The sequence below is a fragment of the Gossypium hirsutum genome, chromosome A10 (genome assembly GCF_007990345.1).
Source record: "Gossypium hirsutum isolate 1008001.06 chromosome A10, Gossypium_hirsutum_v2.1, whole genome shotgun sequence".
Classification (NCBI taxonomy): Eukaryota; Viridiplantae; Streptophyta; class Magnoliopsida; order Malvales; family Malvaceae; genus Gossypium; species Gossypium hirsutum.
In genome coordinates, this window is record NC_053433.1 from 114,601,431 (window position 1) to 114,615,561 (window position 14,131).

At 33.1% G+C, this 14,131-nt stretch overlaps 2 protein-coding genes, 1 non-coding gene and 1 pseudogene across 3 annotated transcripts; 3 read left to right on the top strand and 1 right to left on the bottom strand.

The window, feature by feature from the left end:
* Positions 1–4,590: 4,590 nt before the first annotated feature.
* On the top strand, positions 4,591–4,685 carry LOC121209058 (uncharacterized; annotated as a pseudogene).
* Positions 4,686–4,891: 206 nt separating this feature from the next.
* Positions 4,892–5,730, top strand: LOC121207787 (uncharacterized). Its single transcript, XM_041078169.1, has 2 exons — positions 4,892–5,337; positions 5,422–5,730. Exons 1-2 carry the CDS (start codon positions 5,200–5,202, stop codon positions 5,590–5,592), a joined length of 309 nt encoding a protein of 102 aa, XP_040934103.1. The 5' UTR covers positions 4,892–5,199; the 3' UTR covers positions 5,593–5,730.
* Positions 5,731–10,959: 5,229 nt separating this feature from the next.
* LOC121208831 (small nucleolar RNA snoR143) lies at positions 10,960–11,116 on the top strand. The gene has a single exon (XR_005903955.1). It is a non-coding gene; the product is annotated as a small nucleolar RNA snoR143 (small nucleolar RNA).
* A 1,004-nt stretch (positions 11,117–12,120) lies between these two features.
* On the bottom strand, positions 12,121–13,915 carry LOC121207789 (expansin-A4). Its single transcript, XM_041078170.1, has 3 exons — positions 13,733–13,915; positions 13,311–13,629; positions 12,121–12,686 (listed from the first exon to the last, which is right to left on the bottom strand). Exons 1-3 carry the CDS (start codon positions 13,878–13,880, stop codon positions 12,377–12,379), a joined length of 777 nt encoding a protein of 258 aa, XP_040934104.1. The 5' UTR covers positions 13,881–13,915; the 3' UTR covers positions 12,121–12,376.
* Positions 13,916–14,131: the final 216 nt, after the last annotated feature.

A 14,131-nucleotide genomic window follows, 5' to 3' on the forward strand; every position in this document is an offset into this window, starting at 1 on the left:
AATAACCTATTAAATCAGCATAATGACTTCCTAAACAGCTACTAAAACAGCTAAGTATCTAACTAAACCTTAGCAAATACAAAAGGTTACATTGAAACAACAAAAGTCAATTGTCATATGGACATGCCAATCGAATTACTCCTTGGACAATAGCATGCTTCAGCTGTGATGCTTGGTTACTTGCATGCTCATGCATGATTGCATGGTTGCATGCATGTTGCTGCTGTAGTTGCCACCTTCAAACACAAACTCACAAGTTTGTGCTTTGAAAATTACTTTGAACCTCAAATTGGCCAACATGTTCAAGCAAGTAACTTGGAGGTTCATAACTCATCTCTCCTCAATGAAAAGGTCATTTATTCACGGATTCTCCTTTTAATTTATGTTACTTCGATTGATCTTATTCATATGAAGTTCTTTTCGATTGATCTTATTCATATAAAGTTCTTTCTTTTCCATACATATTTCAGTTATTAACCTATTGAAATTATTTAGTAGGTTGTTTTCCCTAGTTTGGAGAAGTTACAGATTCAGAATTGTGATTCGTTAGAACATATTATTGAGCTGTAAGGACTCATTACTGATGAGTCACAGTACTCAACAGCAGCAGCTCAATCTATTGTGGCTGAAACAGTGACGACCAAATTTGTATTTCCCAAATTAATAATACTTAGATTGGATAAGGTGCCGAGATTGAAAAGTTTCTACTCTAGGATGCATACCACACACTGGCCTGCATTGAAACAAATGGACCTTATTGAATGCCCTAAAGTACAGATATTTACTCCACAATGTCCTGAGAGTCGGGTTGGAATCCGAAACCAACAACCCTTATTTTCCGTCAATGAGGTAACCTCAGTAACAGTTTCATACTCCATGCATGGCATTAGGAACTACAAACATGCAAACTTTCACTAGTAAGGTTAACCCCTGTTTTAATATTCCAATTCTTCTTAAAGGTGGATGGATTTGCCAACTTTTGATGGTTACCATATCAATGTCAGCTTGGGGTTTAGGCGATGTGATTAAGATTGCTATACATACTGTGTTTGTGCTTGTGTCATCTTTCTTGTTCTCTCTATAAAGATTATTACGTACTTATTTCTATGCAATCTCACAGTTTTCTAATGAAAAGTTGAAGCTAATAACTCTATTCCCAAGTTTCCCATATTCATCCTCACAAAAACATAAATGATAAAAACCCCATTTCTCTTTTAGTCAATAGGAGAAACAATCTAAAGCTAGAATAACAAAACAAACAATGCCATGCCTATATTGAATTAAATCGCATGCATACATGTATCAATTGTTCTGTAGTGAACAACAGTCACTTTATATTCAACCATGGCATCATCATTCTTATTAAACCAAGCTACAATGTAACCTGATGATTTGCATGGCTGTAGGGTGTAATAGTAAAATATTGATAATGCCATAGTAAAATATTGATAACATGTGCTATCCACGTGATTATTCTTATATTTAAATATAAAAAGTTCATTTAATAATTTTTATAATAAATATAATAATTCAAATAATATGGATTAAGCGAAATTTTAATCAATTGAAATTAATTTGATTATAAAAAGTCAACAATTGAAACTCATTAAATTCGGATTCAAATGAACTTGAAAGGAATTTATTAAAAAATTCAAGCTTCAAACTCAAGTGATTTGAACTCGAACATAAAATTATTACTTGGATGTGAAAATGATTTAAATCAAAATGGTGTGAAGCATGGTCTTTCGGATCATTGCCCCATTGTGCTGTCAACTGAATCTAAAGATTGGGCCCCAAACCATTCAAATTCCAGGACTGTTGGATGCAAGCTAAAGAGTTAGATCGACTTATTGATGATCGATGGAAGGAAATGGAGGTTCACGGCGAGGCAAATCAGACCTTGAAAATGAAACTAAGTTGTTTAAAGTGTTCTTTGAAGAAATGGAACAAAATTTCTTTTGGTAATTTGGATCATAGAATCCGCTTGATAGAAAATGAAGTGGAGGATGTTGATAAAAGGGGCGATATTCCCGTCATGATCCCAAGGAGGATGTCAACCGTGGAAAAGAGACTGCGGGTGAATTATGGAAACTTAACCGTTCTCTAGAAATCTTATGGAGACAAAAATGTAGAGTAAAGTGGATTGGGGAAGGCGACCGAAATACAAGTTTCTTCTAGTGCAAAGCCAAATTCTGAGCTAGGAGTAATTGCATTGAAGGTGATCTGTTTGTAAAGGGAGAGTGGATTTCTTGTCCGAACTTAGTCAAAAATGCAATTTGGGAATACTTCCGGAAACAGCTCTATGGCGTTCATTGCAACAAACCTGCTTTAAGGGGTTTGGATTTTAAGATATCTTTGCTTCTTCCCAATGGTCTCAAAGCATGTTTTGGTGTTTGAGTCTGATTCAATGGTTGCGTTAATAGGCCTTCACCCTATGTGGCTTGGTTGTTGTTTATTGCACCTTTGAACTTCAAAATAATTTGAACTCATTCAATCTGAATTAAATTTATTCAAATTTCAAAATAATTTGAGTGATAAACCCAAAATGATCTTATTAGAAAATTCAAACTTCAAAATAATTTAAGTGATTAGAACTTAAATTTTACTTTAATATGAAATTGATTTGAATCGAAATGATTTTAAAATTTCCAATTTCGAATAATCTGATCTAGATAAAAAAAACCAACTCTAATTATAGCCCAAGACCCATCACAAATATATTAAAAGTAGTTTGAGAACATATGAGGCAACTTGTAGGTAAAGTGTATATGTAATTGGACAATTACCCTCTCCCTAAAAGATATGTCGCAGCAGCATACTTAATTATATAATTATGGTTCTTTTTCTTTTCTCGTGTGGAATTAATAGCTTTGATCATGTGTCCATAAATGACTCAGAGTTGAAGTGATTTGAATTTAAAATAATTTGAACTTGAAAAATTCGAGGGTCAAATTGGAATGAGCCTAATGCAAAATAATCTAAAATTGAAATGACTCAGAATTAGAAATTAACCAAACTTTAATAAAGTATAGGGATTAATTCAGAATTTAACCCTATGTTTATAATTTTTTTTTGTCTTTTTAACTTCGAACATGGCCACCTTTCTTCAAAATGCTGCAATAAGTTGATCTTTAGCAGTTTCCTGCACACACACAAAAAAAAACCTTCAAATTTTTTGCCCTTTGCAAAGAAGAAGGTAAACCCATCCTCACCATGGTTTTTTTTTTTTCATTTCGTTTGTTTCTCTTGAAACTCTGAAATCGAAAGCCAAAATATGTTTTCTAAACTTAAAAGGAGATGCCTTTTTAGAACAAATGTGGGAAATCTTCGGGAAAATAGGAGATATTTTAAGCATAGAGAATGAGATTTCTTTGAATGAAAATAAAAATTTGTAGGGTAAAGTTCAATATTGCGTAACATATATGCAGAAATGGAAGACGAGCGGTTGCGGAATGAGCTCGAAGTTGTGGGTGATAGAGACGGTATTCTACAATCAGCTACACACAATGGGAGCTCAGTATTCAACAAAACATATGGAGTAAGTGATTGCTAGAATTATTAGTAGACTTTGCAATTAAATACATTATTCGAAACCATTAGATGATGCTTAGTATTTAATATTTATCCTCAGCCGATGATGGCTGAGGCCCTCGAGATCATAAACCAGTGTAAAAATATGGAGACCAAAATGTGCGCTAAAGTTCCCAAAAGAAGATCGGCAAGAAGTGTGTGCTAAATTATGTTCATTATGGCAACAGAATGTACAGGATCCAAAATGGCACTCATTTAAGATGATCAACATTCGAGGCAACTTGCAGGTAGATGGTGCATGCACCAACTTTTGCTTTATGTATTTGCATTGGTTTGAAATAATCAATCCGTACTTTTTCTTGTTTGGAATCATTCACATTAGTGTTCAAAACATACTGTTATCTGGTTGCGGATTGAACCATTTGAAAGACGGGAAATATGATGTTCTACTAAATGTGCAAAACAATTCAATGGCTGAGTTTCGGGTGATGCAGGAAATATTAGACGAAGACGACGAGAAGCTGAAAGAGTCGAGAAACGAATATGGGGATGTCGCGTTCGAGGCTGTCAGCACCGCGTTGATGGAAATGAATGGATATCATGTGACCGGAAGTTATCCAGTCCATGAGGGTTGGAACTGAAAGGAGGAAAGGAAAGCCACTATAAAAGAAATCATGGAATACACAATCAAGCAACTGAAGAATCACAAGGGAAAACGAAAGCGAATGCTGTTTGATGCATTTAAACACGTATAAGGGGTTGTTTTGTTGGATTTGTTTTATTAGTTTAAAATCTTATGGATGTTTATTTTGCTACATTTTATTATTAATTTGAATGTAGGAAGGTATTGATTTTTTGAAAATAAAAGTGGAATGGTTAAATTATAAATGTAGGATGAGTTTAGGAATTTGAAGCACATTTTAACCAACTAAAAATGATCAATGTTAATCCTGGCTACTAATATCACATGATTGTCCCTTCGGGGACATAAAACGTCCCACATCAGTAAAGAACTATAATAAATAAGGATTTATATAAGAGAAAGAAGCAGCAACCGATTTCCCCTTCGGGGACATCCGATAAAATTGGAACGATACAGAGAAGATTAGCATGGCCCCCACGCAAGGACAAATCGAGAAATGATTCAAAATTTTTTCCCACATTTTTACAGCTCTGTTTCTTTTTTTTTTCCCTGGGTTTGGTGTTCACATTCATGGGTTTTGTGCACTTAAGATTGCGAGTAGAGTTTTCTTTCTTTTACTGGGTTTGGTCTGTTTTACTCTCTTGAACTGTGAATTTGATTTTTTTTTTTTGCCATTTTTACAGCTTTGTTGCTTCCCCCCCCCCGGGTTTAGTTTTCATGTTCATGGGTTTCGTGCTCTTAAGATTGCAATTAGAGTTTTTTTGTTTTCTTTTTACTGGGTTTTGGCCAGTTTTACTCTGTTGAATCGTGAATACCTCAAATTTTCTGGGAATAAATTGGTGCTTATATATTTGTTGGTCAACAGTGCTAATTTTCTGATATATTGGCCAGAATTGAAGGAAGAAGGTCCAAATTTGGTTTTGACCCTTCGACTACTATCTTAAAATTTAAAAGAAATTCAATTGAACAATTTTTTCCAATAAAATTAAACAGGAAAGCCCAGAGATTGACCTGCACACTTAGACATGTTTCTCTTTGAAAAAAAAATTCAAACGGGGTGCTTTTTCAACAATTCGGGGTTTGGAGTTGCGGGTGATAGAGACTCCGGTATTCAACAATCTACTACGCGCAATGGGAACTCTGTAACTAGCAAGATGAACAGGGTAAGTGATTGCTGGTCTATTGAAGGCTTTACAAACTTATAATAAGTTCGATATTATTATGTGATGCATAGTTTTTATTCTCAGCTTTTGAATGAGGCTAACAAGATCATGGATCAAATGGAGTTCTTAACAGCACAAAACAAGAGCCTGCTTGCCACCAATGCAGCTCACTCGAAATATTTAGAGTCACGAGCGGAAAATGCAGAGCAGAAGGCCAAGGATGCTCAAAAGAAAATAGTTGAGCTCGAGAGGTAGCTCAAGGCTAAGGCAGAGGAAGCTGCACAAGTGAGCAATAAGCTTGAGGAGGTTGGTAACTCATTGATGGACCAGATGATAAAAATTCAGAAAAAACTAGGACCCTTTGACTCAACAGGCATCAACTTTGATAGAGCGAAGATATCTAAGGTTTGTTCTGTGTGCCTTTTTGATTCTATGATACTTCTATGTCAGTTTTAGATCGAATCGATGATATGGCTGGACTATGGATTACGCAGGAAGAGGAACTTCAAAATAGGATAATTCAACTGGAGAAAGAATCACGCAAAGTTGACCCATATTCTATGTCCAAATAAATGGAACCGTTCAGACCAAGCGTGGCCCTTCTTACATCAGTAAAGTTTGAGAATCCCACAAAACCAAATCTTTCTCCTTTTTATGAAGACATCCATAACCATGCCGTGATACTCGAATATCTTCCAAAGACCTTTCCATTGCATTCGTGGAGGAAGATTCACTACAAAAACAGTAACACAACTCTGTCTAGTGTCCACCATCCATCCCATTACACATTAATAAAACTTCTACTTCATCACTTAACTAAAGCTTTCTTTTGATATTTTTATATACTTTAATTTTATTTTGTATTCAAATAATTTGATATTTCATTTTTAACTATTATCCCATATAATTTACTACAAATTTAAAGGAAGACAATCTTGATAAAATTCGTTTGAGGTAGGAACAATTTAATGGAACAACATAGTCTTTTATAGGATCAAAAATACCAATGCAAGAAATGAAAAAAAAGTGATTAAAGATTTAGAACAAGCAAACAAACTTATTTTATATGATTAGTGATTAAGTACACAATTTCAAATTTACTGCACAACAGCTGAGAATAAGAAAGCCATCGCATCAGATGGCTTGGTACAACTAATTGGACCGTGTTGCAGTATTTCCAACATTAACTCCGCTTGTAAAATTTTACAAGCTCTCATTGTAATGGTCTTCATCAACTTATACCTGTAATCTGAATTGTAGAGTACCCATCCTTGTACACTACATCTGGACACAAGATGCTAAGTGACAAACCAATACCTCGTTATGATTAAGCAACATTTGCTTGAATCATAAGGGGGCATTGGTTTGTCCTTAGCATCTCGTATCCAGATGTCTTGTATCATAAACCTGTTAAAATTAGGGATCTACAACTTAGATTAAGTTATAGGTTAATAAAGGCTATTAAAGAGAAAGCCTGTAAAATTTACAAGCGGAGTTGATGCCGGCAGGGATGTTGCAAATGCTGCTTTTAATGAAGAAGAAATCAAAAGTCCTCAAACAAATCAAAAGAAGAATTTTTTCTCTCTCTCTCTCTATATATATTCTTTTCCATACACATAAGGACCAATCTTAGATTGAGAAATGGTATAGAGATCATTGTGGAAGACCTCCACAAATGGCCATTTTGAGATCAAAGGAAAAGAAGCAAGAAAACAAAGTTAGAGGGGTTTGAAGAAGAAAGAGCCAATTTATAGAGAAATGAAGTGAGAGAAAATGGGTTTTATTTAAAGATTTAATAGTAAGAAAATTTGTTATGTAGAAGAAATTCAATGAAAGAGAAAAAAAATAAGTTTAATATAACTATTTAAGCTAACAATTCTTTTTGGTGAAAAAGAAATTACAAATTACATCAATTCAATTGCCTAAAAGCACCACTCGTTTTATATTGTTGAGCAACTGAGCTATGCTGAGCAAGTTTCTATCAATCTCAGGCAGCAATAATACATTTGAAACTAGCTTGTTACCTGTGGGAATGCTTATTAGCACATCTCCCTTTCCTTCTACCTTGATGAAGTGGCCATTTCCTACCTTCAATTTAGTTTTAAAGCTTCTGTTAATGACTTGAAGATGGCAGCATCAGGTGTCATATGGTTCGTGCAACCACTGTCTATGAGCTATCCCTTTGTGGCCTTTTCTTTAGCAGCTGAGCATGAAACTGCAAACACGCGGTCCTCATGGTCACCGCCTTCTTTTGCTACTCGAGCTCCAGCCTTTGGCTGTTGTGGTTGATTCTACCTTGGTCTATCTTTACTTTTGCAAACCTTTTCAACATGGCCCATCTTTTTGCAGTATTGGCACTGCACATCTGGTCTAAACCAGCAATTGGCTTTTGGATGACTAGGCCTTTTGCAATGCCTGTAGGGTTGATCCCTTCTTCTTGCAGCATCTGACTTAGGCTTGCCTCTCCAAGTCCTTTTGCCTTTATAGGCAGAGATGTTCGAGGCAGGTTTGGTTTTGGCTTGGAAGGCACCTTCTTGGTACTCCTCGAGTCTGCTGGCTCTTCTTTGCTCTTGTGCATAAAGAGCATTGATTAGCTCTGTCAATGAGATGCTGGTCAAGTCCCTTGAATCTTCTAGGGAAGATATTTTTGCCTCATACCTCTCAGGTTAGGTTGATACCACCTTCTCCACTATTCTTGCTTCACTAAACTGCTCTCCAAGGAGTCTTATGCTGTTTACCACAGCCATAATCCTATCTGAATACTGCTTAACAGTTTCTTCCTCTTTCATCTTCAAGTTCTCAAAATCTCTTCTCAAATTCAGTAGTTGTCGTTGCATTGTCCTCTCTGTCCCTTGAAACTCCTCCTTCAATCTGTCCCAGGCCTACTTTGGTGTCTCACAGGCTATGATTCTTGTAAAGATTACATCTGACACACGGTTTTGAATACAAGACATGGCCTTATGCCTCTTGGTCCTTTCATCAGCATGCTACCTAATCTAAGCCACTGTTGGATTGGCTCTAAGTAGTGCTAGTTCAACATCTGAATTGACCACCTCCCATAGGTCGAATGCCTGCAGGTAGGTCTTTATTTTGACCACCCATATGTGATAGCCCTCTCCATTGAAAATTGATAGTGCAGCTGATGAGAAGTCTGATGAAGCCATTGGTTTTGAAGTTAAAATGTAACAGGTCCATTGAGATTAAAGCTCTAGATAACAATTGTTTGGGTTAAGAACAATTAATCTGGATGAAGTATAGCAAGGTTAACAGAAGCTTGAGCAACCAAGCTCGAGACTTGCAAGGCAAACAACTGAATTTGCTTAAGAACAGAAAAGAAAAGCAAGAAAAGAGAGAATATTTTGAATGAAAATACTGATAATTTCATTAACTATTGAAGTTGGCATAATACCAATACGTATACTAGACATAAGCTGGTCAAAATGAACAAATTTCACCTAACTAATCACTTGCTACCACTAAAAAAACATTGAAACTTGTTGAACATTGCTTTTACACTTTGACAAACTGATTTATCAGCTCAATACTACCTAATTACATGAAAAAATGTCACCTACTTAGTTCAAATCTGACTAAGTTACAAAACATTATTTAAAGTAACTGAAAGAGAACAGTAGCATCGACTTCTGCAGATGCATGTACTTCTTCCGCATAACTTGGGCTACATGGTCTACTCCTTGGCTGCTCCTGGTGCTACATGCTGACCAAACTTCAACAGGCAACTTGCAGGTATAGTGCATACACCGATTGCTCAGAAAACCGTACCGTTATCAAACATTTGTTGTTCTATGAAATGCGAGCTGGTTTATTACTCAAACTTACATATTAATGGGATGACTTCTCGGTAATACGGGAAATAAGAGGCAATGATGACGAGAAGCTGAAGGAGTTGAGAAATGAATATGGTGACACTACGTTGCTGTCAGCACCGCACTAACGGAAATGAACGAATATAATGCCAACGGAAAGTATGTGGTGCTAGAAGTTTGGAACAGAAAGGAAGGAAGGAGAGCTACCATGAATGAAATCGTTCAGTACGTAATCAAGTAACTGAAGATTCACAAGCGTAAACGAAAGCGGCGATTTTTTTAATATTGAGCTTAGCATTCCATTGGTTTCATGGAAAATAAGTAGAATTATACACAATCCCTAGGTAGGTATTAAATTTTAGAATTATATTTGACATTGAGCTCCAAAATTAGACTCCATATTTACACATCTTTACTTGAATTTTTAAAATGCATTAAAAATATTATCAAATTTTTTTTAAAAAAAAGCAATTAAACTTCTGGCATTTTTCATTCAATATTTAAATACTTGACTTTTCAAAATATATCAAAAATATCCTTAACTTTTTCAAAAAAAAGCAATTAAGTCTTTGTTTTTTTTTTTTTGTTTTACATACTCAATTAGATATTTGAACTCTCAAAAATCTTAAGAAAGGTTTTTACTCTTAAAGTTAACTGTTTTAATTTTTTTAGTTGAAGTCATCCAATGCCACAACTATACGGGCGTGATATGTGATAAAAAACTATAAAAAATAAAAAACAATAAAAATTATTAAATTCTAATAAAAATATAAAAATATTTAAAATTTATTTAAAATGTCATAAAAATATAAATAAAATACATTAAAAATTTTATTTAACCATTAACTTTAATAGTTTGTTATTAAAGTCCATGACCGCTGTTTTTTTTTCAATTAAAGCCATCATGTGTCGCAACGCATTGTAGCGAAAAATAATAAAAATAAAAATCAATAAAAGTTATAGAAAAATTATAAAATGTTTCTTTGGTACAATAATTTTTATAATTTTTTTATGAATTTTATATTTTTAAATTTTTTATGAATTTCTTACTATTTCATAAAATTTTATAATTTTAAGTTTTTTATAATTTTTTAATTGTTAATAAATTTTAATTTTTTTATTAAATTTAATAATTTTTATAAATTTTATTGATTTTTATTTTTCATAAATTTTTTTCCACATGTCACAAGGGGTAATTAATTTTAACAATCAACTACTAAAATTAACAGTTACAAGACTTTTTGATGCATTTTAACAGTTCAAATACCTAAATAAATAAATAAAAATTTTAATTATTTATAAAAAATTGAGAAATTTTTAAACCTTAAATCTAAAATTTTTAAATAATTTATTTAATAACTCAAATCATGATTAGCCATCGAACTTGAGAAATTAAAATGTGAACAGAAATGGGCTCTTGAAAAACCCTTACCCTAGCCCAAGAAGACCCCCAAAAAATTTCAACTTATAACCCTAATTTGCCTCTCAACTAGTCTATAAATCCTATCGTCAACAAGAATCATTAAGCATTTGTATCTTCTAAAAAACCCTTCTTTCGTCCAAGGTTTTTCTTTAGAAATTTTCTCTTCGCAGAGAGTAATTTTTGCCTTCATTTTTTTTCTCTCTTTATTTTCCCATTTTCAATCTGGGGTTTATTCCAAAATGAGTTAAAAATCCAATCTTTACACTAGATATGAACCCTAATCCCCTTTATTTTATATGGGTTTTGAATAAAATCTGCACTTGTTGTATACTTATGAAATAAAGGAACCATTTTTAATGCTTTGTTTCTTAACAAGAGTGCAGAAATAAAAAGCTTGATTTTTGCTTCTTTTAAAACAAAGAAACCAAGGATTAAGCAGCGGCCAGACAACCGTAGCGATGGTATCCACAGATGAAGGGCTAATTTCTTTTTTAATCCCTTTTTTTTCTACTGATTCCATCTCACATTTCGTTTTTAAAATTTTTAGGGTTCATCACTTTTGAATTGATTGAAAAAGCCTTAATCAATGTTGAAACTTAGGTGAAAAAATGGGATTTTTTTATACAAATTTACCATTTTCACTGCTTTTGAATCTAAAACCTATCAATCAATCAAACTGATTTTGATTTGATCAGATAAAAAATCATTAAATATCATATTCATGGGAATTGCAGAGGTTACTGTTGTAATTTTTACGATATATATTATCAGATATATTTTCCATCTTAATAAACCATTAACTAACATAAACAACACACTTGAAAATGGAAAATCCTAAAGATCAATTTTTTAAATAGGTTAAAATTTGATATTAGTCCCTATATTTTGTTAAAGTTATGAATTTAGTCCTTAATACTTTTTAAATTTTAATATTATAGTTTTTATCAAATGATAATTCTTAAAAGTTAAGTTTTGTTATTTTTAAAATCTATTGCTTCAATCATATTATCATATATTCGAAGGCATGTCAACTTATTATTTTTACATTTTTCTTACTAAAAATTCAATTAATGGATTAATAAGACTTAAAATGATTCAATTGAAACATATGAACTAAATCTACAACGGTACTTACTAACTATTTGGGTAAAGACAAATTTTAAAAAGTACAGAGACTAAACTTGACTAATTTGAAAAGTACAAAGGCTAAAACTAACCAAATTAAAGTAAAATGACTAAATTCATAATTTTTATAAAGTACAAAGACTAATAGAAAATTTTAACCTTTTTAATAAAGCAATTTTGATTTTTTTAAATTTATTTATATCTTTTGCTTTGGTAAATATAATATTGACTTCAAATTCTTAATATTTTTATATATTATTTTAATTTTTTACTATTTTCTCAAAAGTTTTTGCTTTTAGAATGAATGAATGGTCTAATTTAACCTTCAATCCAATTCTTATAACATTAACAAACACTTATAATCTATAATTTAATACAAATTTCAAGTAATCTATAAACTCAAATTAATTAAATTAAACACACATTTCATTTTAAATTAAAATTATAAATATATATATATATAAAGTATCATCAAAGCTGCGGGCTGCAATCTTCCCAAGCCACTTCAGCCCCCATTACTTCACCACTTTTTTTTTTTTCCCTCTTTTTACCGACACTCAAAAATCAAAATTTTACCACACTTTCCCTCATTTTCTCGGAAAATAAAACAAAGATATTAAAACCAAACAAAAATCCAAAAAAGGAACTCTGTGAAGATTTAGATTTAGACCCTGAAATTTTTGCCGGTGAAAGTTTGACCAAATTGCCAATGAGAAGGGACAATGTTCCACGAAGTAGAGGTCCGACGGTCGCTGCCTGTGACCCTAAACGACAGAGATTGGCCGACTAAAACGGCGTTAGATTGCCAGTTTTGGCCCCAGTTTCTGCTCATGCTCATCCACTCCGTTTTCGACCCTTTAACGCTTGCTTTCACGATATCGCCGGCGCCGGCCACGTTTGTGATTAGGACCAAGTTGAAGTATCGGAAACCGTTGATTGTGAATCTGATTCCTCCTCGTTTCCGGCATGGCACCCTGAAGAATAATATAAAAAAGGAAATGAAGATTGGGTCAAATCTATTGACACTAATTGTTGAAGTTCGAAAATCGGTCTAATATTTAAGAAGGTAAAGCATTTGAACCGGATGACATCATCTCAACATATTGGTTGGACCGTGAATCAATTAAAGTATCAGTTTGGAGAAAGTTACTAGATCAATTAACTCGAAATTTATAACAAATCTAAAAAATTATTAGACCAGTTAATTCAGAATTTGATACAAATCAATTGAACCGAGCAAAAAGTTAATTTAACCTAGTAGGAATTTTTTATTTTTTAATTATCTTAAATTATTTAAAAAGTTTGATTTACACTAATCATAAATGAGTCGATGATTTGATCCAATCAATCATCCATCCGATTTTGAAAAGTTTGGAGTAAAGATAAATAAAAAAAACTATATTTTTTATGTCATAAATGGGTCTAATTTGATATTATAGAAAATAAAGGGTTAGATTATTTATATAAATTGAAGTATAATGACTAAACCTTAAATATGAGAGTAGCAAAGGATCAAAATCAGAATTTAACCTTTTCTTTTTAAAGTTCTGTTTGTTTCCTGGGAACTTTTTTTTTTCTTTTAATTTTATTTTATTTACCTGCGGTAAGAGACGGGGACAATGCCAGCACGGTACTCAGCGATCTTAAGGAACATAGGCATAGCAAGATCAAAATGAGAACGAGGAGGGTTACACCAGCCGCCATTATCATTAGGAAGAGCATAATTCGGCGGGCAAAAATTGGTTGCGGTGATGAAAATCGACGGACTACCCGAATGACACCATTGCGGATCATTTGCACATTTGATCTCAAAACAAGCACCACAGCTAAATCCATTGTTGAAAAGAGCAGTGCTTAAAGCCGCCGTGCTGACACCATAGCCTTGGCTGTATAAATTTCCATAACCACAAGCTCCACCTACAGGGAAAAAAAATAGAAATTTGATATCGTCGTGGTTTTGAGGATTAAAAACTTGGTTTAATGCATTTTGTTGGGTTTAGTTTGAAAATTTTGAAAATACCCATTGTTCCAGAAGCATCGTTTCCGCCATAGAAGGTGGCGTGAGCGGATTGCCACGCGCCGCCGGAATAAACGCCGGGAATCCTAGCTTCGACTGCCGTTGAAATGATGATCAAATAAACTAAATAAGTAAATCCTTTAATGGCCATTTTTTTTTCTCTTCTGGGTGAAGAGCTAAAGGTGGTGAAGTGAAGGTTGAGGGTTTTGGAGTGCTATTTATGCACGTAAAAAGTTTAAAGAGACCCATTTTAAATATTACATAAAATTAAAAGCTTTTATACTTGTTTTTCTTTTAATATTTTTTTATGCTTTTTTCATTCTGTTCATGTTAATCGTGACTGTTTTTTTGTAATAATATTAATTTCATAATTTATAATTTACCATCCAATTCAAATATTAA

Excerpts from the sequence above, each read along its gene's own strand:
- LOC121207787 (XM_041078169.1), top strand. The coding sequence starts at position 5,200 with ATGTTTCTCTTTGAAAAAAAAATTCAAACGGGGTGCTTTTTCAACAAT. Across the intron at positions 5,338-5,421 it reads TAACTAGCAAGATGAACAGG|CTTTTGAATGAGGCTAACAA; the intron begins GTAAGTGATTGC and ends TTTTATTCTCAG.
- LOC121207789 (XM_041078170.1), bottom strand. The coding sequence starts at position 13,880 with ATGGCCATTAAAGGATTTACTTATTTAGTTTATTTGATCATCATTTCA. Across the intron at positions 13,630-13,732 it reads CGATGCTTCTGGAACAATGG|GTGGAGCTTGTGGTTATGGA; the intron begins GTATTTTCAAAA and ends TTTTCCCTGTAG. Across the intron at positions 12,687-13,310 it reads GTCCCCGTCTCTTACCGCAG|GGTGCCATGCCGGAAACGAG; the intron begins GTAAATAAAATA and ends ATTATTCTTCAG.